Genomic DNA, 22,663 nt, shown 5'->3' with positions numbered 1-22,663 from the left:
GCCCTCTTGAGTGTTCCGCCTGAAGTATATATTTGAGCGATTCTTCCCGTTTTCGTACCACTTCAAACTTGACTCCTTTGGTTCGGTAGTTAAAAAATTACTTGGATATGGTAAGTAAACTTTAAATATAGGAAATTTGTATTTTCTAGATTGATTGGTTCTGGATGGAATAAGGTTTTCTCTTAAACTGAAATTTTAAAAACTATTTTTCGAATTTAAATTGACTTTAAAGTAGTATTTGCACTATTATTTTTTCTTCTTTTTTACATAAAATAATTAAAAATTATAGATTTGAATTGTGCATGATACATAAAACGTTTTTAAAAAAATTACGCATTTACTTATATTTTACCTTTAACATTTACTTTTTAAACTTAATTATTCTATTTCTCGGACTTTTAAAAGAATTTCTCTAATTTGAATTAGTTCTTTGACATAGAATACAGTACAGTTCTAAATAAAGTCAATGTCGCGATTTTTTATAATTATTGTGAAGCTTAGGAGGGTATTTATTATTTTTTCGAAATATTTTCATGGATAAAACTACACTTTAAGTATGTAAAACAAATACCTGAATATCTTGAACTTGAATTCATTACATTTTTCTGAGAATTTCCATATTAATTTTAAAAAACACATTTTATAAATACTAGTTGTACTAATAGTTAAATTTCTCTTACTTTCTTGCTTAAAGCAGCTCAATAAAAAATTTTATAGGATAAAATGATTCATTGAATATTATAATTTACTAAATATGTATTCAAATATAAAGTTATATACATATTCAATGCACGCATTTTGAAAATATGTCTTTGAAGTAAAAAAAAAAAAAAATATTATTAATTCACTTTAATAAGCCGTGGTTTAAGTAATTCTTATTTTTATTGTGATTTTTACTGAATTTATAATCGGAGAAAGATTTAAGAGAACAAAATATTAATTTTTTAGCATGATTCAGAGTTAATAACTTAATCAAATTATTGATCCTGAATCAGGAGAAAATTATTCTGGTTGTTCACGTTGGAAACTAGATTTATTTAATCGAATAATAGTTGCAATATTTAGCTTGATAAAGAAAGTTGAATGTTTATGCATGTACAGTAGCCGTAAAAAAATATTTTTAATGCTTGTTCTTTTGATCTTGGGAAGAGTTTCTTTGACGTCACTGTTCATTAATTTTGAAAAATTAAATTCAAAAAAATAATAATATCTATGGTTTTAGAAGGAAAGCAAATGGGTGCCTAGAAACAATTAATCTCTTTTTATGTACTAAAAAACACTAGATTGTTGTTCTTCACTTAACTTTTATTAATCATTGACGTCAGCGCTAAATATGTATTATATACATACGATTTATATTTCATTTAAATATGCATTAATTTTTTTTTGAAGAGAGTGGGGAGTTGACTTGAACAAAGTTATTTACTGAAAATTAAATATTTTAAACAATGATTTAAAATAAATTAAATTTAATAATTTGTTAGTTAACATAAATATTCTTAATGAATTCATTTCTTTCAGTAGTCCCACTCTAAAAATTGTGCGGCATCAAAGGAAAAAAAGCTGAGTTCGTTTCAGCAAATTAACTGAGCAGTTTAACAAAGTACTTTAGTCCACTGCTATTGAATATCATAAGTTTTCAAAAAAACAAAGCAAGTTTTTAAAAAAAATTTTTAATCAAGACTGAAATGATTATTCGAACTTTGATTTATTAAAAGCAATAAAAATTTTACGTAACAACTAATATCTAAGTTAGAAAAATTAATAAACGACTTTCTTTTTTAATAATCAAAAATTGCTATTAAAAAGTATTGTTTCGATAAATTCTCCAGAACAGTACTTTTTTCAAGTTATTTCATTTTAAATTCCGCTATTGTTATAAATAAAGATTTTTGTGTGAAGGCTATGAAGAATTTTAAACAGAACATGAAAATGCAATTTCATTATTGAAGACAAAAATAATAATAATAATAATTGAAAAAAATAAACGACATTATGGATGGTAAAAAAATCTCAAAAACTGTAATTCTAAATTTTCATAATCTCTCCTCCCGTGTTTAAAAATTATATATTGAATTGTAAGTCGATTTATTGAATATACAGCCTAATCTTAAAGGGCTAATCTTTTCATCTCACGCCGCTGTTAACGAAACACAATTTCATTCTGAGGAAAACTGAATATGAGATTTTTAAGAAAAAAGTTTTCAAAAGGCATATAAATATATTGGAACCAAGCAAAAATCATAAACTAGTCAGGGATATTTTTTTATTCAACTTATATATGAATGGCAAAGGATAAATGCTGCTCTAGGAAGATCCCTTTAGCCATTTAATGAGTTTTTTGTTAACATAATTCAAGGTGTGTAAATAAGTATGACAACGTAATAACAAAAGCCATCACATCATATTTGTATCAAAATTTTTGAAATACATTATTTATTACATTTCTTAAATAATTCTAAAGCATTCTATATAAGTTATTTGTTACGCATGTTCCCAGTCTATACTAAAAAGTCATACTAATGAGTAATGTTAAGAAAAACAGTTATCTGTATCTAATATAAAGTTTGCTTACTATCAAACACTATTAACTCTTTATTTTGATCAAGATAATTACAGTAACAGCTCGATGTCACGAGAACGACATATTGCGAGATGTCCGCTATTACAACAAATTTTAATATTAAAAGTACAAAAATTTTGTGTTTATAATGACTTAAAAATTACTAGCAATATCATACAAGAAAGAGCAAAATGGAAGACATTTTTATTGTATTTTCGGTATCAATGCAAATTATTAAAAAGCGAACATCTTTTCACCTTATTTTTTTCTTACAGACTTAAATTTTTATGTAAATAAAGTAAGCATGTATGGTTGACAAACGGTTAGTAATATTCTTCATTGCAAAAGACAAATTCTTCTACTGTTTTTAAGAATCCTGCTGTACGTTTCAAAAGAATGTCTTCCCTTCTTAATAGCTTACTATTTAAATCAACATTCACTGTTATTAATGACGTCTAAAGCAAAGTATTACGCTGGTGCCGTGGTTCCTTTTAGCACTTAGTAAGTGTATTTTTTTATAACAACAATTCTATCTGCCATTATAAATTGTCGTTGTAACGAATAATAACCAAATAAGAAATGAAGAATTAAATTATAAACCGAGGCGTTTAAAAGGAATGGATTCCAAGCAAATGGAGCTTCGACTTAAGTAAAATTATGAGTTAGAATTTCGCCATAACAATAAATTTTAATTTTGACTTTTGCAAACACTAAAGATATAAATAAAAATAATTTCAAAGAATCGAATATAAATAGGTAATTTTATGATTCATTGTAAATTCGGAAATAATCATCAGTTTAGACTAATCCACTCGTCCCCCCCTTTTTTTTTCAATCATTATATATGGAGAAGAAATATTTTTTCCTACTTGAGTTAACTTAATAATACGGATTTAATATTTTATTATCTTTTCAATATGAAGGGGATTTGTGTGCTTTTTATTTAAATAGCTTTTCAATTGATCTGTCTCTTTCTTTGCGGCCACTGATTATAAATTCCAAACTTAAATAAACATCTTGTGTCATGTATGAAAAGATAATTGCATTGATTTGATTTTCTTCTGCTTTAATCAGAAATACACAAGCTAATAAATCTTTCAGCTCTTACTCGCGTGCCAGATAAATCGCAAGTGACGTTATTAGTATAAATATACACTTGTCTTTATTAGAAAGTAGCTGAAATATTTCAGATACGGTCAACTTCTTTACTTTTGTTTGAAACAGCTGAATGATTAATTAAGTAATAAAGAATTAAACTAACTAATTCTTTTCTTCTGGGCATAATACAATTTGGGCATAATACAATTTTGAAAAAAAAACAATTTTTGAACAAGACTTGAAAATAAAAATATATATATATTCTCCCACGAATACGCATTGCCATTTATAAAGTTAAAAAGAAATGGGTAATTAAAAATAACTCAAGTCAAATTTATGTCTAATAAATAATTATCCATTGCTTCTATTTTAAATTGACCCTAAAAAATGTATTCTTTATTTTGAGATGTCGAGATCTTTAATAAATAATTTTGTAGATAAAACAAGGTTTATATTTTTTAAAAAAAGAAAAAGAAAAAAGGTAAAAAGTAGAGTCAATCGAGAACAGTTTAAGACAAAAATGTAAGCTTGCAATATTATTTTTAAGCTGTTGAGATTTGTTGAAAATTATGTGTTTTTTATTTTGTCTATTTGTTTATGCATAAGAAATATTTAATGCTCCAAAAATAATACTTTCTAAAGCAAACAAATAACAGTGTATCATATTAGTCGAGAAAATCGGGCTTTATTGATACACCAAAAGTTTTAAAGAATTTCAACAATAAAAAATTGAGTCAAAGAAGCCTTCAGTTTTTTGTTTTTTCTGCGTATATACTTTTCATTTTTCAAAAATTTTTTGAAATCATGTTAGTCTTTCTGAATGCTAATAAAAACTTACTGTAGTAAATGCGATTTTTAATCTATTGAATTTCATTATTAGGTGAAAAAATAATCAACAAACATTTACCACATGTAAACTACACTAGTCTCTATATTTAAGTTTGAAAAATGAACTTTAAACTGTGTAATACTTCTTACAAAAAATAACCAAGCCAACAAACCCGAGATAAATGATCAACTTTATTTTCACTGTCAAGAAAATTAAAACGAAAATAATTTTTTATGTGATATCAAAGAAAAATAAATTTAGATTTACCGCCTTTTTTTAAAATTTTTTAAAATTTTTTTTTAAATGGAATTGCGGTTAAGCTCTGAAAGGTTATTCAATATATGTGCATATATAAGGTGTTCCGAGTAGATCGCTCTTAATATGCATATTTTTAGAATTCCAATAAAAAAAAGAACACAAAAAATATTCAGATTGGAGGTCGAAAATTAATTTACACAAATAAAAAAACCACTATCTAAATCTGACAAATCACAACTGTGGAAGGCAGGTGTGAAGAACATCAATACCTGTCTTTCAACTCATCTCTGTTTCCTCGGGCAATGAAACAGGTGTAGGGTTTTTCAGATTTCCATAGTATTTTTGTTTGTTTTTTTACCTCGCTTAAATGCTAATTTGTCTTCTTTACGGAATACCTTGTATTTTTTAACTTTTGGAACTGTTTGTGTTTTATATAATTATAAATATTATTACACATTCCTTGCAAAATGAAAATAAAAACTTATGTAAAAATGTAAAGTCTTTTCAATGTGTCACACAGTATCATTTAGAGTGTATCATATTAGTCCCAATTAACCCCATTATTTGTATTGCTACTTCAATATTTCTAAGGAGCAGTACAAGCTGATTGTATTGATGCTTTAATAATAATAAAATTCTTAATGGAACTAAAAGTTAGCTTGGTTTTTATTTAATCATAAATTATCACGCTAAATATTCCCTTCTTTCCTAAAAGCATAAAAGACAATTTCCTTTCTTTCTCTACTACAACTTCCTAAAAGGCTTCCGGTTGATAAGAAAATGAAATATCATTATTTCCGAGAATATAAAATTATAAATCATACTATAATTTTGTTCTATACTCCGTGATTAAATATACCAATACTGCTTGTTACTCAAAAAAATTCTTTAAAAACATGACTTTTTGAACTCATTTTTTTCTTTAGAAACTATACTTTTAAGTTCCTAAAGTTACATCATTCGATGACTGACGCAGAAAATTTTAAATTCTGCATCAGAAAAATTTAAAAAAAATAAATTTTAATAGTAAGTTAATTCTTCACCATTATTTAAATACGTTAACAAAGAGTTTAAAATGTTTCATTCTAACTGATGCTCCTCCATTTGTTATACTCCTCCTAACTGTAATATTCCCTTAATTATTATAAATGGAAACATCAGTTAAACATCGGCAAGACCCTAACCCAATATTTGGATGAGTGCAATTTCCCTGATTTTTAAATTTGATTCTGAGTTATGAGCCCCATAGAAGATCGATGCAAGGTTTTGGGGCACAGGATTGAAAAAAGCATATTTTAAAGAATAAATCAGTCAACATCAGAATATAGTAGAATAAATCAGTCAACATATTTTTTAAAAAAAAAAAATTGCTTTTTTTTTTTTTTTTTTGTATGAGATTTTCAATTTCTTATTCTCATTTTTGACTATTTTATGGGCTTATATAAATTATATAAAAAATTTTTTTGTTTTTAGGCAGATCTCAAACCCGCCGAAGTTGAAAGTAAGTAAAATTGTTATCAATGTTTTCACCATTATCTGTAAGTTTCATGATTCTTTAAATGCCCTCAAACATAAAGCTTTATTTTGTTTAGTAAATAATTACCTGACTCGTTTGTTTTCTTTTCTACACTTAAAATAACTAACTTTAAAAGTCACAATTGGGGTAATTTTTGTCTAAGCATTTATTTATTAGGGGAACTGGAAAGTAATGTCGTTTCGGTGAATTAAATATTCGTCAGTTTTGAAAACCAATTCATTTTTTTCGATCCATTTCTATTCATTTTCGATCCGGCATTCAAAGGTTGTTGTTAACGAGGGTGAATACATTATTGACTAAAAATAAAATCTTGATGACAAATATCAAATACACCGAAACGACATTACTTTCCGATCCCCCTAATATTTCTAATTTTTATTTATTCGTAACATTTAAAAAGTGTAGAACCTTAACATATAATTATTTATGATTCGCATGCAATTGCTTATAGATTTTTATTTGCTTATTTATTTTTTTTGCCTTTTTTCGCAAGTGTCATATTACAGTTTTATGAAATCATGTTTTATTAACTCATATATAGTAATATGTTATATGATTAATAATAATAATCTAAATATCAATTTCAAAATTTTCGTGTACATAAATAGAAAGAACTGTTCTATAAAATATAACTGAATACATGAACATTGAAATATTGAGATATACATAAAATTTTGCTTAAAGCATTTTATATTGGAATGTTAAAACCTTATTAGCACACAATTTAACTTGTAAAATTAGCACTATTGAAAACAAATAATTTTATTTCTTCTTTGTTAAAGTGCATTAGTTTCAAAATATCGAAACTTAAAAGGGTCAAAAGCCTTTAAATTACGGAAATGATGAAGGTTTTTTTTTTCTTTTTTTGTTAATTAAAATTTTGAAAGAAGACCAAAAAGAAGGGAAAACGAAGAAGCAGAAAGAGGAAGAGTTGACTCAAAGGATTCATTTTCTTTACTTAGTTTTATTATTTAAAGAAATAGTGAATCCAATTGGCTTTTTTTACGAGAAAAAGTATGAACAAACATTTTTCTCGCCTTTCCATTCCTTTCAACATTCTTGGCGATAATTCCATGGTTTTTGAAGGATTTTGCTTATTTTTTGCTTGGTCTTTCATATTTGTGCGTGCCATTTTTAGCTGAAATTTTATGAACTGCTTCCAGATCTTGTCTTGTCTTCCTTTTTAGGGCTCAGTGATAACACCACCCCCGCCAGCCACTTTAACCAGGTCCTGGTAAATTTGCAATGTTTACTTTGAGGGTTACGAAGTATCACAGACATTTTCCATCAACTCACCCACTCCTACACTCCCAGCCGTCACTACACACCCACACTTCAACCTTAAGCCATACCATATTTTATCCCCTCTTTACCTACTCTTAAATCGGCTGTGTAGTTTTTAACCCATCGGAAAACTGATTTTCGTATCATCTTAAAATAAGTAAATATTAATAGATTGCTCATAGATTTATTTAGAATTCGGAGCTGCAGTACGAACTAGATACTAAATGACAACCATCAAAAGTGTATCGCTTTTAAAATGTCTCATTTATGTTGTTTTTTTTTATAAACTTTAAATCTTAACATATTTTATCCTCTTTTAACGAACTTCTAAATCAGCCGAGTAGTTTTCAACTCATCGGGGAACTGATTTTCTTATTAACTTAAAACAAATAAATACAAGTAAGAATAGTTCATAAATTTATTTATTTAGGATTTCGAACTTCAGGACACACTATATATTAAATAGCAGTCAATAATCTATCGATTTTAAAATGTATTTTTATTTATTTTTTTTTTAATTTTTTTTATTTTTTTTTTTTTATTAACTGCAAGTAGTGCTATGTTTTATCTTCTCCAATCGAATTCTTAAATTGGCTGATTAGTTTTTAACTTGTCAAGGTACAGATTTCAGTATAAATTTAAAATAACTATAAATAGTTTATAAATTCATTTAGGATTTAAATTTCCAGAGTAAACTGGTTTTTAAAAAAAAATTATCGAAAGTATATCTATTTTAAACTAGGGAAAGTCTAGGTTGGATGGCCATAGTTTTGTCAAGCTGAAATAAAAGTACTAATAATACTCGTAGTTACAGGAGAAATGTTTATGCATGGTTTAATTTCTTATGCATGCACTCAACATATTTCGTGCAATGAATAATGAAATATTGAGAGCAAAATATATTTAAAAATTTTTTTAAAGAAAACCTACGAGTGGCTATCTCTCCTTAATGTTGAGGGGAGTTGACCATTCTATTCTGCAAATAAAAAATAAGTTAAAATGGAAGAAATAGCACATTTCACTCAGTTAACCATGAAAAGCTTATGATAAGTTGTAAATAATGAATTTGATCACGAAAAATAAGGAAAAAAAAGAATCTAATAAACTGAATATAATTTAATCCATAACTAAAATATAATTTAATAAATAACTTCTGAAAAAACTTCATCAAATTTTTGGCAAAGGTTTTTAAATTTTTTACATGTTTCATGGAGCCACTGTGTGCACATTGTACAGTTCATCCAGTCATTATTTATAGTTGTAATTATATTCTCTACAGCTACTACACTGATATTCACTAAATTCTGAGTCTGTTGAATTGGATAATTTGTAGGTTTCTTTGAAATAAACTTATACGGTTCTATTGGATTTGAATAATATATTAGGTCTGTAGAATCGGAATGGAATACTTATGCCTTTGTACGGTTCTTAAAAAAATTTAAAAGTGGTTTCAATATTATAATAAAAAATGCAAAGATTTTTTTTTTCTTAACTTTCATCTTAAGATTTCGAAACCAAACGAAAAACTATTACCGAAAATAAAGATTTTGTAACTAGATTTATTTGAAAATATTAAGAACGGTGGTGAATACGAATTTACAGAAATATATTTTACTTTCTTACTTTCTTTTTTACCAATTTTGAAACTTAAGGACCCTGCGATCCTTGATATGTCTATACGCACTAATAAAATGTGGCTATCAGTCCTTAATTTTATGTGGCCATCACTTCTAGAGCTGCAGATGATATTTCCGTCGAATTTATTGTGCCATTCCGCATTATAATCCTTTGCTTTTTTCTCGGGAACAAAGATTGGATTAAATATTTGCCTTACAAGTCCAGCTAGTATAAAAAAAATATATTTCCTACGTATTGAAAAGCAATAAAATAGCAAATTTTAAAAAAAATATTTGAACCCTAAATAAAATAAAATTTGAAATTTTACATAATTTTTGCTGTCACGGAAATTACCCCTTTGTCGAAATTGATATAGAAGTTAAACTGCTACCTATGAAACTGTATCCGCTGTAATGTATTAACAAATACATATTGTAAGTGTTTAAACTGGTTATCTCTTTTCTATAGCCATCTGACCTATTTTTTTAATGTTTTTACATAAACTTTAAATTATAACTAAATTATATTCATTTAGCCCCTCCCCCCAGGGGCACACTCTATTTTGACGGGTATGGCTTACCTTGGCTTCGAGCTGGACTTTAGCATTCTTCTATTTCTCTCTTGCGACAGTCCTATTTTGAGTTTCTGACTTTCTAACAAATTAGAAAATTGACCGAGAGAGCGAATATTATTTTTTTTAAAACACTAATCAACATTTGCAGATTATAGGTTTTCAAAATTCTGCTTGTTTCTATATTTTTGATTGGTTTCCTGATCTAGCGGTTGTGTTTTATATCTTTATTTGTAATAACCAAGTTCTTTCTAAAGATTATAGACTAATAATGTAAACTATTGCTAACCAGCATATTTGCCGTGAGCATATTTCTCGTAAGTTGGAAAAGGGAATCCTAGAGTTACCCGTTTTTATTCTCATGTGAGTATGGCACCCAAGGGGGCAATTTTTTCTCGGAGGTTGCAGGTTGATTGCTCCGTGACCCGGGCTTCACCCTAGGTGAAAGGAAGGAGGTTAGGTCCCCCCTCTCTTTCAACCGGCTGGTAGGGCATGCTTAGCACCCTGCTAGGGACTACGTGCTGCATCAGGGGAGGGCCTCTGGGCTCTGATAATTTAGGCGGATCCACACTTTCCTGGCGTAGATAACTGGAGCTACCCTGGACAAAGCACCGAGGCTGGAACAGGTGTTTCTGTTCCCCTTGTTAGGCTCGATGGTAGTCATGGGAGTGTCTAGCGGAGACGATCTTCATGATTTATGGAGACAACAACTTTTTTGCCTTACTGAAGTAAACATACACCTAGTTTTTACCTTTCAAATTGTACTAATTACGACCCTACAAAAGCAAGATTTATAATACTTAATTCAACCGAAAAGAAGCTTTCTACCTTGTCTCCGTTTCTTGAACGAAAATCACTCGAATCACTCATAGGAAACTCAAAAAAATGTTCGACAACTGCATTCAGGTGATTTATTATTTTAAACTTCCTTTGCAAAACAAACCACTTCACTACTAAAATCACACAAATTTGGCAACGTCATTATAACTAAATCCCCACACAACACTTTAAGCATATCTAAAGGCATCATATCCGATAAAGCTCTGTAATATCCACTTAATATCTTAAATCATTGAAAGACTCTACCCAATACGTTATTGATGCCCGTCACATAACTATTCAGAAGGAATCAGAAATTATTGAAACTCAACATATAGTTTTAACTTTCAATGCAGCTACATTACCTGATGTAAAAGCTGGATATAGAAATTGCAAAGTTTGTCTTTACATCCTCAATCCTCTACGCTGTTTCAAATGCCAAAAGTTTGGCCATTCTACCAACACAGTGGGAAACTTACTCTCAGTGTGGTCAAGCAGGGCATTCATTTAAATCTTGCCCATCACCTAAACAATGCATAAACTGCCATTAATCTCACACTGCTAATTCGTAACTGTGTTAAAAATGGAAACAGGAGCAACCAATTTTAAACATTAAAGTGACACAAAATCCATATCTCCTATAAGCCTAGACAAATTCCTAAACTCACAGCTACTCCCAAACGTTTCATATGCAGCTGTAGTATCAAACTCTAAAATAACGTAATTCATAGTCATACAATACAATGAAGAAGAAACAGACTCACAGAGAACAAAATTAAAAATATTACTACCTAAACAAATTCCCAGTACATCCACAACAAAATCTTTTAAAGCAACTCAGCAGACACCCAACTATTTTAAAATCATTATCTACTTAGTCCTCTTCACAACCCTCTAAATAGCTTGCATCATCTCAAAAGACTACTTCAAAAAAGAATCCTGGTAACAATAAATATGCAAAACTTACACCTCAACTGTAAATGTCTTACATAAAAAGCTTGCTTACACAATCACCGATGATCAGCAAATCTAAATTTACTTCTAAAAGCTGACAAAATCGTTTCGACAAAAATCGGAAAAAACTTTCAATTGGTAAAAAAGATTCCCATTCTGATAAAATAAACACCGAGGAAAATTGCACTGATTCGGAACTGTGAATTGAAAAAGGAATAGAAGTGCCTGAGCCCTAATAATTCAAAATTGAAGAAATAAAAAATTTACAAAGAAATAGTATCTTGGAATTGGCTTTTATAACAACTTGCCTGATGCCAAAGATTGAAAAACATAATCCCGTCTGTTTCTGCCCTTCAGGAAACATTTTTGAAATCTGAGTGGCAAAAAGTTACTTTAAAGGGATACATTTTTTGATCAGTTACTAGAATCGGTACTGTTTTAGATGCTATATCAAACCTCTGGGGGGAAAAAGAAGATATTTAAAGGAGTAATTTCGAAAAAAGTAGTTAAATGTGTACATTAGAAATCTTGCTTTTAAAACAATAACAAATATTGAAAGTTAAACAAAAACTTGTCATAGTAAGAAGTTTCATATATTTGATTTGTACAATATAAAAAAAAATGGATCACCCGGAATAACTTTTGATCTAATTATCGGATTTTCACGTTCTAGAACTCAATCTTAATAATTCAAGTGGGTGACCTCAGAAAAATTAACTAGTTAGCGCAGACGATATTTTAAGTTATGAAATCAGACCCCAAAACGTACTTTCCCTGAATAAACATATCTTTTTTTTCCAGCAGATTCAGATTTCTGATTTCCAAAATAAAGGGGGTAACTCTAATATGGGAAATATGGTCTCCTAGTTTGCTTAGAAGAACGATCCAAAGCTTGAATTCCTTAATGTTAATTTTATTTTTGTTAATGTTAATTAACAAAAAGTAAAATTAACATTATTTTGTTAATGTTACTTTTTGTTATTGCTAATTTTACTTATTTCGCCATATCTCAAGAAATCTTTAAGCGAATTAAAAAAAATGTGGGTAAAATTGTAAAATTCCTATAAGATATTTCTATGCAAAAAATAACATTTTGTGAATATTTATTATTTGATATAATATTTATTATCTCTTGAATTCATTGTACATACTAAATTTTCAAATTTAGCTTTTTGCACTTAAGCTTTTAGCACAAAAAGATGATAAGATTATTTAATTTTTTCTCTAAAAATGCTTAAAAATAAATTAGAACTATTCTGCAATTTTTTAAGCTTTAAGAAAAGAATAATTTTTATAAATGTGATGATATTAAGTTAGTACTGAAACTTGCTTCAATTTCACAACATAAGAGTTATTTCAGAGGCCAGAGAACACTTCGAAATCTATGACTTTGAAGGAGAAGGTAAAATTGATGCAAAGGACCTAGGTGATCTCTTAAGATCACTAGATTGCAAGCCAACTATAGCAACTGTTGAAAAAAATGGAGGAGCAAAGAAGAAAGGTAAATAAATTTTAACATAGAGTGAATAAAAATTTAATTAAGGTAACGTCGCTTCAATATTATTTTTTAAAAAAATCAAGCATTTTCTGGAAGAAAAAAAATAAAATGAACTTTAATTAAAAACGTTCTTAACATTATAATTTAACTGTTCAATACAATACAGTAACAATAATTTATAATTTAATAATATAAATTGTATACATTTTGCTAGTTTATTGAAACATGACTGCGCTTTTAAAATATACAAAACTTCAAAACCATACAATTACTAAGATTCAGAAAAAGAACAAAGCATTTCGAAAAACTATGATTTAGCATAAAGTTTGAAATATCAGATCTTCCTCCAAAATGTACAATTGAAATTTTATAATAGCTAATTTTAAGTGAGGCCTTTTGATTGTGTATAATTAAAAGCAAAACTGCATTACATATTTAAACAGAATATAAGCTCTTCAGAAGAAAAAAAAAATATTTTAAGGAAAGGGTTGACGGAACTACTATTGGTTTTAGTAGTTTTTATTTTTCCATCGACTATCACCATAAAGCTTTCATCATTTTCTACTTTTCAGTATATTTAGAAACTTTAAAAATATCTATCTATAAAGGTGATTCAAAACATTTCTGAATTTGGATTTAAAAAACAGATTTACAATATATCCTGGAAAACAAAATTTTTGGGCTAATGGATAGGAAGTTTTTTTTTTTTTAGGGTTTCGGTTTTAATTTGAAAGAACAATGTTTTTCATGAAAAGTTAAAAAAATGATATTTTTGATATTAAATAAATATTTTAACATAAGAATTGTTTATATTTTCCAGAGATTTTTTTCACACAAAATCGTTGTTTGTAAAATTTATTACACTTCAGTACCTATTCAATACAATGTGAATGCATTGAATAAACAGAAAATCATTAGTCACCAGTCTTTACAAATCAAATTTACTGGTTTCAATGAAGAAAAAAATTGCATCATAATATAAATTTATACGATATTTAAAAATCAGGCAATGTTTAAGTATTTGTTAATTACTGAAAACTTGATTTTTTTTTTTTTACTAATTTTATAAATAAAATTTTCAATAAAACATTTTTTTTAAAATTGAAGTCATCACCTTTAAATACTAACCATTTTTCTTTGTCTTAAGGTAAAATATTTATTTTTGAGCATTATTTCTGCAAAGACAAACTTGAACTTTCGACCTCTGATAACTTTTGAACTTATGTAACTTATAGATTGCTTTGTCATACTAATATACAATTCAGTTTATGCTTCACAATAAGATACCATAATTTGTACAATGATTTCTAAACTATATCCAAGTGGAGAAAATATATGAACTGACATGTTTTAATTGCTTTGTATTTGTGATAAATATTAGGAAAAAAAAATAGAAATCTTGGTTATCGATAAGTTTACTGAAATAAAAATAACTGTTCCTCAGCTTTTCTTTAGCTTTAACATTAAAAATAAGCGTATTGAATATTTAATTAGTGTAAAAACTACGCTGAGAAAAATAGTATGGTCACAACTACCAGAATATGTTCAAATTTTCCGTGTGTGTGTGCTTCAGACTCAAACATAAAAATTCACGGTAATTTTTACCGAAGCTCTTTGGTAATGACTTTTTGGTTAAATTAACCAAAAAAATATGGTTTTTATTACCGTGCTATGTGGTAGTAAATGTGGTAAAAATTGGTAATTTTTACCATATTTCCTTCAAAAATTTTAACAGTAATATTTAGAGATGATTTAAAAAATTTCAGTTTGATAACCTCTATTTTATTTAGTAAACAGTTGTTAACATTGTTTCTCATCAGTTAATTGGCTTTTTTTCCCATGTAAGCAATAAATTAACATTTACTAACCTTTAAAACAATAAAAAAATGTACATTTATAAATGTACAAATGCCTGGAAATTGATAAATTAAATCAATAGCTTAACTGTTACACTCTCTCCGTGACAATCCCCGTGTTACACTCCCCGTGGAACCTTAGTTATACTCTATATATCCTCCATAGTTATACATAGAATAGTTATACTGTGAAGCGAGTGAGTTCGAATCCCGCTATAACACTGAATGTACATTCTTGCTGTCTTTCGTAAAATGTTGCTATCTTTTTTTTTCAACCTGAAAAAGAGTTTTTAAGGTGTTTTTCGCAATTACAAAGGTGTCCACATTATGTAAATAAATGAATAAATCCGACTACCTCCATAAAAGATGGATAAAACAGTCACCGTAGTTTGATGTATGAGTTTAGTATTTTTAAAATACTTTAATTAAATATTTGAAGCTATCATTCATGTTTCTTTATACATTGTTATAATTGAGAAATTATCTTAGAATAAGTACTTATTAACAGTCATCTAACTCCTATCAAAATTTAAATAAACTCCCATTTTAAAAGTGCAAACAGATTATTCCCATTCTATTTAGAAAAAGAAATCGGCGTCAAAAGGTTAAAATTACCAAATAAATCGCAAAATGAATTCTAAAGAACATTTAGATAACGTTACCATACTAGTATTGTAGTTCTATAAATTTAAATTTATTCTTTCAGGAGAAAAAAAGTTGTCGTTTGAAGAATTCCTGCCTATCTTTAGCCAAATTAGGAAAGAAAAAGAAATTGGTACACTAGAAGATTTTATGGAAGGCCTTAAAGTTTACGACAAAGCAGAAAATGGAACTATGTTGGCCGCAGAATTAGCTCACGTTTTATTATCTTTAGGTGAGTTAAAAGGAAACACTTTTGCTATTATTAAGATCAAATAGTTAAATTTAGACAAAGAAATCAAAGATAGTTAAAAGATGAAACATCAATAAATAAAATTAGTTGAATTTATTTGTTACTCATATTAACAATTTTTTTTACTAGAAGTTAATTTTTAGCAATTTCATTATAGATAATAAACTTAAAACAATTGACTTTATTGCTATTATATATATATAAAGAAGTATAAATTACATGCGAATTAGTGACAAAGGAAGTTTAAGTAAAATAATAATAATAATAGGTGAAAAAATAATTAATAAACGAAGAATAAATAAAAGGAAGTTAGAAATTGAAGTAGAGGAGGGCACCACAATCATGGCAAATTTTATAAAGATAGTTTTCGGTATAGAATAATTATTTATGAATTAAAATTTATCTATTTCACTTGGGTTATGCAAAAATTTGTTTTCCAAATTGATTTTAATGCACATTTTTAATAGCTCACTAAGTTACTATGAACTTTGATCTACAGTTATATTTAGAGTGAACCAGAACTGTAACATCAATTTTTCTCCCGAAAAACAAAACCCACTGGGAGATTTCGAGGATTATTCGCGGAAAATTGAATAAACCCACTTAAAAAAAAACCTAGGAGAACCCATTTGAGTTTTTCCCGAGATTCATTTTTAATGAACTTTTGGGAAAAAAACCTGATGCCAATGATATAAAAAAACAATACAATATTAATAATAGCAAATATTAAGGTAAAAATTTATTTTGGAGAGTTCTAATTTTTACATTGTAATTTTTTGCATTTCTGACAAACTCTGACCCTTAATGAAGATCTAGAATTATTTATATGCATTTAGCTGAAGTATGAAGGTAAAGTATGAAAGTTTAATTTTGCTCTCACCTTAAACGCATTTTAACGTGAGTTGTTATCGAAACATTGGTGAGTTTTCTGTAGTTTTTTTTTTTAAATAAATAATACATGTTTTAAACAAATATCTGTATCTAATGCGAAGGTAAGTACGATAAGTTCAGTCTACCACAGCTCTTAGAAATAAGCAGTGGAACATGCTTGTCTTTCTTGTGGAAAAAGAATTTCCTGTTTGAAGTATATTATAAACAGTGTAAGTACTAAGCAAACAAAATGAAGTACGCAGGTTCAACCGAAACTAAGATGAAACACGTTGAAAAATAAACAAATTTTGCATTGAAATGGGTTCTGTATTCATATGGGTTCTGTATTCATATAGCTTATAACCATTTACAAACATATTCAGAATATATATAGAAAAAACTAAAAAAATTAACATTAAATTTACTTTTATTAATGGAAGATTTTTTTATTTATTTTGAAACCTCTTGTTAGTGGAAGACTAAAATTATTTATTTAAATGCTTAGGTATTATTTTACCGATGCTTAGATTAATGATTTTCATAGGGTTTTGCTCTGTAAGAATTGGTAAGTAATTTAAATCATTTAAATTCGAAACATGCTTAATGTAGCTTAAGCAGATTTTCAACTTGAGATAGAGTAATAATGTACTAATTATAATGAGAGGCACTGTTTAAATTTTTTTTGAATTTATTTTCGGGGCGTTCAATAACTTTTTACGAAACCAAAGAAGACAGCTATTCTTATTCCAAATTAATCATTGAGGTTAATTATTTTTGTCACTCATTATTCTTGATTGAATGTACATAAATAAAAAAAAATGATAGCTAATAAGTATAATAATTAAATACGTGTTTTAATAATAATTAAGTATAAATGATAATAAAAATATTTTAATAATAAAAAAGTATAATAATTAAATACGTGTTTTTCTTTAAAATCGTCATTTATAAAGTTTTTTTTAATATATAATTTCCCCTGTTGCGAAAACAATATTAAATGTTAGGGATTTTTTCATGATTTTTTTATTTGTTACCTTTTATTAAAAGCTATATACTACGAATTATTATACAAATTTTTGTTCTCACATGCCTGCAAATATATGAGTTCTCTGTAATAGTGTAAAAAGTTTAGTGCATTTAAGCACCAAAAACGAAGGCAACTAGTTTACACATTCAAAGTGGTGTCCAACGAAGAACAGTTCCGAGCGTTGTGAGACACAAAGAATGTTCTTTTACACTACTTGGCGTAAAGTAGCTACCACCATTTTCGATATTCAGCAATACTAATATTTCTAATTATATTAACATGAGATACACCTAAGAGCAGTGATCCGAAGTAACGCGCTGCAAGTAGCGAAACTACTGTGTAGTCTTTACTTTTTTTCGTAGTTTGTAGTGTAGTGTGCTACTTTTAAAAAACAATAGTGTGATATATGTACATAAAAAAAGCTGTAGTTTGTAGCGATTCCTGACAACTCATTTTTACATTTGTTTAGAAAAGAAACAATGCTCATATTCAGCTGATTTTTCGAATCGAATTATTACAAATCTTTGCTGGTTCATCAGTGGACGCTATGAGAATGCCCCTTCAGCTGAGCGTTAATAAGAATTATGCATTTAGAATTACTAGTATTGAACTAGCCATTACGGATTATAGCTAATCTATCACTTTGCCCCCCCCCCTTCAAATGCGAATGTACTCTTATGAAACATTGATATTAATTCAATAGAAGAAAATTTATTTTCTTGGTACTTTAATTCTTAAAGAAAATAAAAGAGCATTAAACACTTAAGAAAATTTAAAATATTGGATAATTTTCTAGCATTTCTTAAATTGAATATTCGCTGTCAGGAAAGGTATAAAAAGTATAAAAGAACAAATTCGTAAAAAATGGTTTAACAAACTGACTCATGCATAAATATTTCTTAATGATTGATATCATTTGAATGAGTCAATTTTTTATTCCGAACTATTTTGAACATGAATGCAAATTAAGTTCTCTAATCAAGCTCGTTACTAAATGTAGTGACTACATCTTCAATAGTTTTTAAAAAAAAGCAGTTGTTGCTGTAGTTAACTACATTTGTACTATAGTAGTTTTATTTGCAATGTAGTACATATATATATAGTAATTCTTAAAGAAAATAAAAAGAACATTAAACACTTAAGAAAATGTAAAATATTGGATAATTTTCTAGCATTTCTTAAATTGAATATTCGCTGTCAGGAAAGGTATAAAAAGTATAAAAGAACAAATTCGTAAAAAATGGTTTAACAAACTGACTCATGCATAAATATTTCTTAATGATTGATATCATTTGAATGAGTCAATTTTTTATTCCGAACTATTTTGAACATGAATGCAAATTAAGTTCTCTAATCAAGCTCGTTACTAAATGTAGTGACTACATCTTCAATAGTTTTTAAAAAAAAGCAGTTGTTGCTGTAGTTAACTACATTTGTACTATAGTAGTTTTATTTGCAATGTAGTACATATATATATAGTAATTCTTAAAGAAAATAAAAAGAACATTAAACACTTAAGAAAATGTAAAATATTGGATAATTTTCTAGCATTTCTTAAATTGAATATTCGCTGTCAGGAAAGGTATAAAAAGTATAAAAGAACAAATTCGTAAAAAATGGTTTAACAAACTGACTCATGCATAAATATTTCTTAATGATTGATATCATTTGAATGAGTCAATTTTTTATTCCGAACTATTTTGAACATGAATGCAAATTAAGTTCTCTAATCAAGCTCGTTACTAAATGTAGTGACTACATCTTCAATAGTTTTTAAAAAAAAGCAGTTGTTGCTGTAGTTAACTACATTTGTACTATAGTAGTTTTATTTGCAATGTAGTACATATATATATAGTAATTCTTAAAGAAAATAAAAAGAACATTAAACACTTAAGAAAATGTAAAATATTGGATAATTTTCTAGCATTTCTTAAATTGAATATTCGCTGTCAGGAAAGGTATAAAAAGTATAAAAGAACAAATTCGTAAAAAATGGTTTAACAAACTGACTCATGCATAAATATTTCTTAATGATTGATATCATTTGAATGAGTCAATTTTTTATTCCGAACTATTTTGAACATGAATGCAAATTAAGTTCTCTAATCAAGCTCGTTACTAAATGTAGTGACTACATCTTCAATAGTTTTTAAAAAAAAGCAGTTGTTGCTGTAGTTAACTACATTTGTACTATAGTAGTTTTATTTGCAATGTAGTACATATATATATAGTAATTCTTAAAGAAAATAAAAAGAACATTAAACACTTAAGAAAATGTAAAATATTGGATAATTTTCTAGCATTTCTTAAATTGAATATTCGCTGTCAAGAAAGGTATAAAAAATTTAAAAGAACAAATTCGTAAAAAATGGTTTAACAAACGGATTCATGCATACATATTTCTTAATGATTGATCACATTTGAATGAGCCAATTTTTTATTCCGAACTATTTTGAACATGGATGTAAATTAAGTTCTCTAATCAAGCTCGTTACTAAATGTAGTGACTACATCTTCAAAGTAGTTTTTAAGAAAAGCAGTTGTTGCTGTAGTTAACTACATTTGTACTATAGTAGTTTTATTTGTAATGTAGTACATATATATATATATATAGCAATTCTTAAAGAAAATAAAAAGAACATTAAACACTTAAGAAAATGTAAAATATTGGATAATTTTCTAGCATTTCTTAAATTGAATATTCGCTGTCAAGAAAGGTATAAAAAATTTAAAAGAACAAATTCGTAAAAAATGGTTTAACAAACGGATTCATGCATACATATTTCTTAATGATTGATCACATTTGAATGAGCCAATTTTTTATTCCGAACTATTTTGAACATGGATGTAAATTAAGTTCTCTAATCAAGCTCGTTACTAAATGTAGTGACTACATCTTCAAAGTAGTTTTTAAGAAAAGCAGTTGTTGCTGTAGTTAACTACATTTGTACTATAGTAGTTTTATTTGTAATGTAGTACATATATATATATATATAGCAATTCTTAAAGAAAATAAAAAGAACATTAAACACTTAAGAAAATGTAAAATATTGGATAATTTTCTAGCATTTCTTAAATTGAATATTCGCTGTCAAGAAAGGTATAAAAAATTTAAAAGAACAAATTCGTAAAAAATGGTTTAACAAACGGATTCATGCATACATATTTCTTAATGATTGATCACATTTGAATGAGCCAATTTTTTATTCCGAACTATTTTGAACATGGATGTAAATTAAGTTCTCTAATCAAGCTCGTTACTAAATGTAGTGACTACATCTTCAAAGTAGTTTTTAAGAAAAGCAGTTGTTGCTGTAGTTAACTACATTTGTACTATAGTAGTTTTATTTGTAATGTAGTACATATATATATATATATAGCAATTCTTAAAGAAAATAAAAAGAACATTAAACACTTAAGAAAATGTAAAATATTGGATAATTTTCTAGCATTTCTTAAATTGAATATTCGCTGTCAAGAAAGGTATAAAAAATTTAAAAGAACAAATTCGTAAAAAATGGTTTAACAAACGGATTCATGCATACATATTTCTTAATGATTGATCACATTTGAATGAGCCAATTTTTTATTCCGAACTATTTTGAACATGGATGTAAATTAAGTTCTCTAATCAAGCTCGTTACTAAATGTAGTGACTACATCTTCAAAGTAGTTTTTAAGAAAAGCAGTTGTTGCTGTAGTTAACTACATTTGTACTATAGTAGTTTTATTTGTAATGTAGTACATATATATATATATATAGCAATTCTTAAAGAAAATAAAAAGAACATTAAACACTTAAGAAAATGTAAAATATTGGATAATTTTCTAGCATTTCTTAAATTGAATATTCGCTGTCAAGAAAGGTATAAAAAATTTAAAAGAACAAATTCGTAAAAAATGGTTTAACAAACGGATTCATGCATACATATTTCTTAATGATTGATCACATTTGAATGAGCCAATTTTTTATTCCGAACTATTTTGAACATGGATGTAAATTAAGTTCTCTAATCAAGCTCGTTACTAAATGTAGTGACTACATCTTCAAAGTAGTTTTTAAGAAAAGCAGTTGTTGCTGTAGTTAACTACATTTGTACTATAGTAGTTTTATTTGTAATGTAGTACATATATATATATATATAGCAATTCTTAAAGAAAATAAAAAGAACATTAAACACTTAAGAAAATGTAAAATATTGGATAATTTTCTAGCATTTCTTAAATTGAATATTCGCTGTCAAGAAAGGTATAAAAAATTTAAAAGAACAAATTCGTAAAAAATGGTTTAACAAACGGATTCATGCATACATATTTCTTAATGATTGATCACATTTGAATGAGCCAATTTTTTATTCCGAACTATTTTGAACATGGATGTAAATTAAGTTCTCTAATCAAGCTCGTTACTAAATGTAGTGACTACATCTTCAAAGTAGTTTTTAAGAAAAGCAGTTGTTGCTGTAGTTAACTACATTTGTACTATAGTAGTTTTATTTGTAATGTAGTACATATATATATATATATAGCAATTCTTAAAGAAAATAAAAAGAACATTAAACACTTAAGAAAATGTAAAATATTGGATAATTTTCTAGCATTTCTTAAATTGAATATTCACTGTCAAGAAAGGTATAAAAACTTTAAAAGAACAAATTCGTAAAAAATGGTTTAACAAACTGACTCATGCATAAATATTTCTTAATGATTGATATCATTTGAATGAGTCAATTTTTTATTCCGAACTATTTTGAACATGGGTATGAATTAAGTTCTCTAATGAAGTTCGTCTTCTAAATGTAATGACTACATCTCCAAAGTAGTTTCTAAGAAAAGTAGTTGTAGCTGTAGTTAACTACATTTGTAACATAGTAGTTGTAGCTAACTACAAAAATAATGTAGTTTTTCCAACCACTGTCCAAGAGACAGTATAGTTATTTATACGAGACATATTAAGTCACTATGGTTGATTTAGGATGCATGTATACAC

At 27.2% G+C, this 22,663-nt stretch overlaps 1 protein-coding gene across 1 annotated transcript in view; it reads left to right on the top strand.

Moving 5' to 3' along the window:
- The first annotated feature begins 71 nt into the window (after positions 1-71).
- Positions 72-22,663, top strand: part of LOC107455473 (myosin light chain 1) — a 33,520-nt gene continuing 10,928 nt past the window's right edge. Inside the window, exons 1-4 of the mRNA XM_016073052.5 lie at positions 72-110; positions 6,222-6,249; positions 12,891-13,031; positions 15,591-15,758. Of these exons, the coding sequence (XP_015928538.1) occupies positions 108-110; positions 6,222-6,249; positions 12,891-13,031; positions 15,591-15,758 (340 nt within the window). The 5' untranslated portion in view covers positions 72-107. The remainder of the gene's footprint in view (positions 111-6,221; positions 6,250-12,890; positions 13,032-15,590; positions 15,759-22,663) is intronic.

This window comes from Parasteatoda tepidariorum, chromosome 11 (genome assembly GCF_982258835.1).
Source record: "Parasteatoda tepidariorum strain Cologne lab strain chromosome 11, Ptep-v5.0, whole genome shotgun sequence".
In the NCBI taxonomy this organism is placed as follows: Eukaryota; Metazoa; Arthropoda; class Arachnida; order Araneae; family Theridiidae; genus Parasteatoda; species Parasteatoda tepidariorum.
Note: the sequence above shows the minus strand (reverse complement) of the source record. Positions and strands in the feature narration are given on the sequence as shown.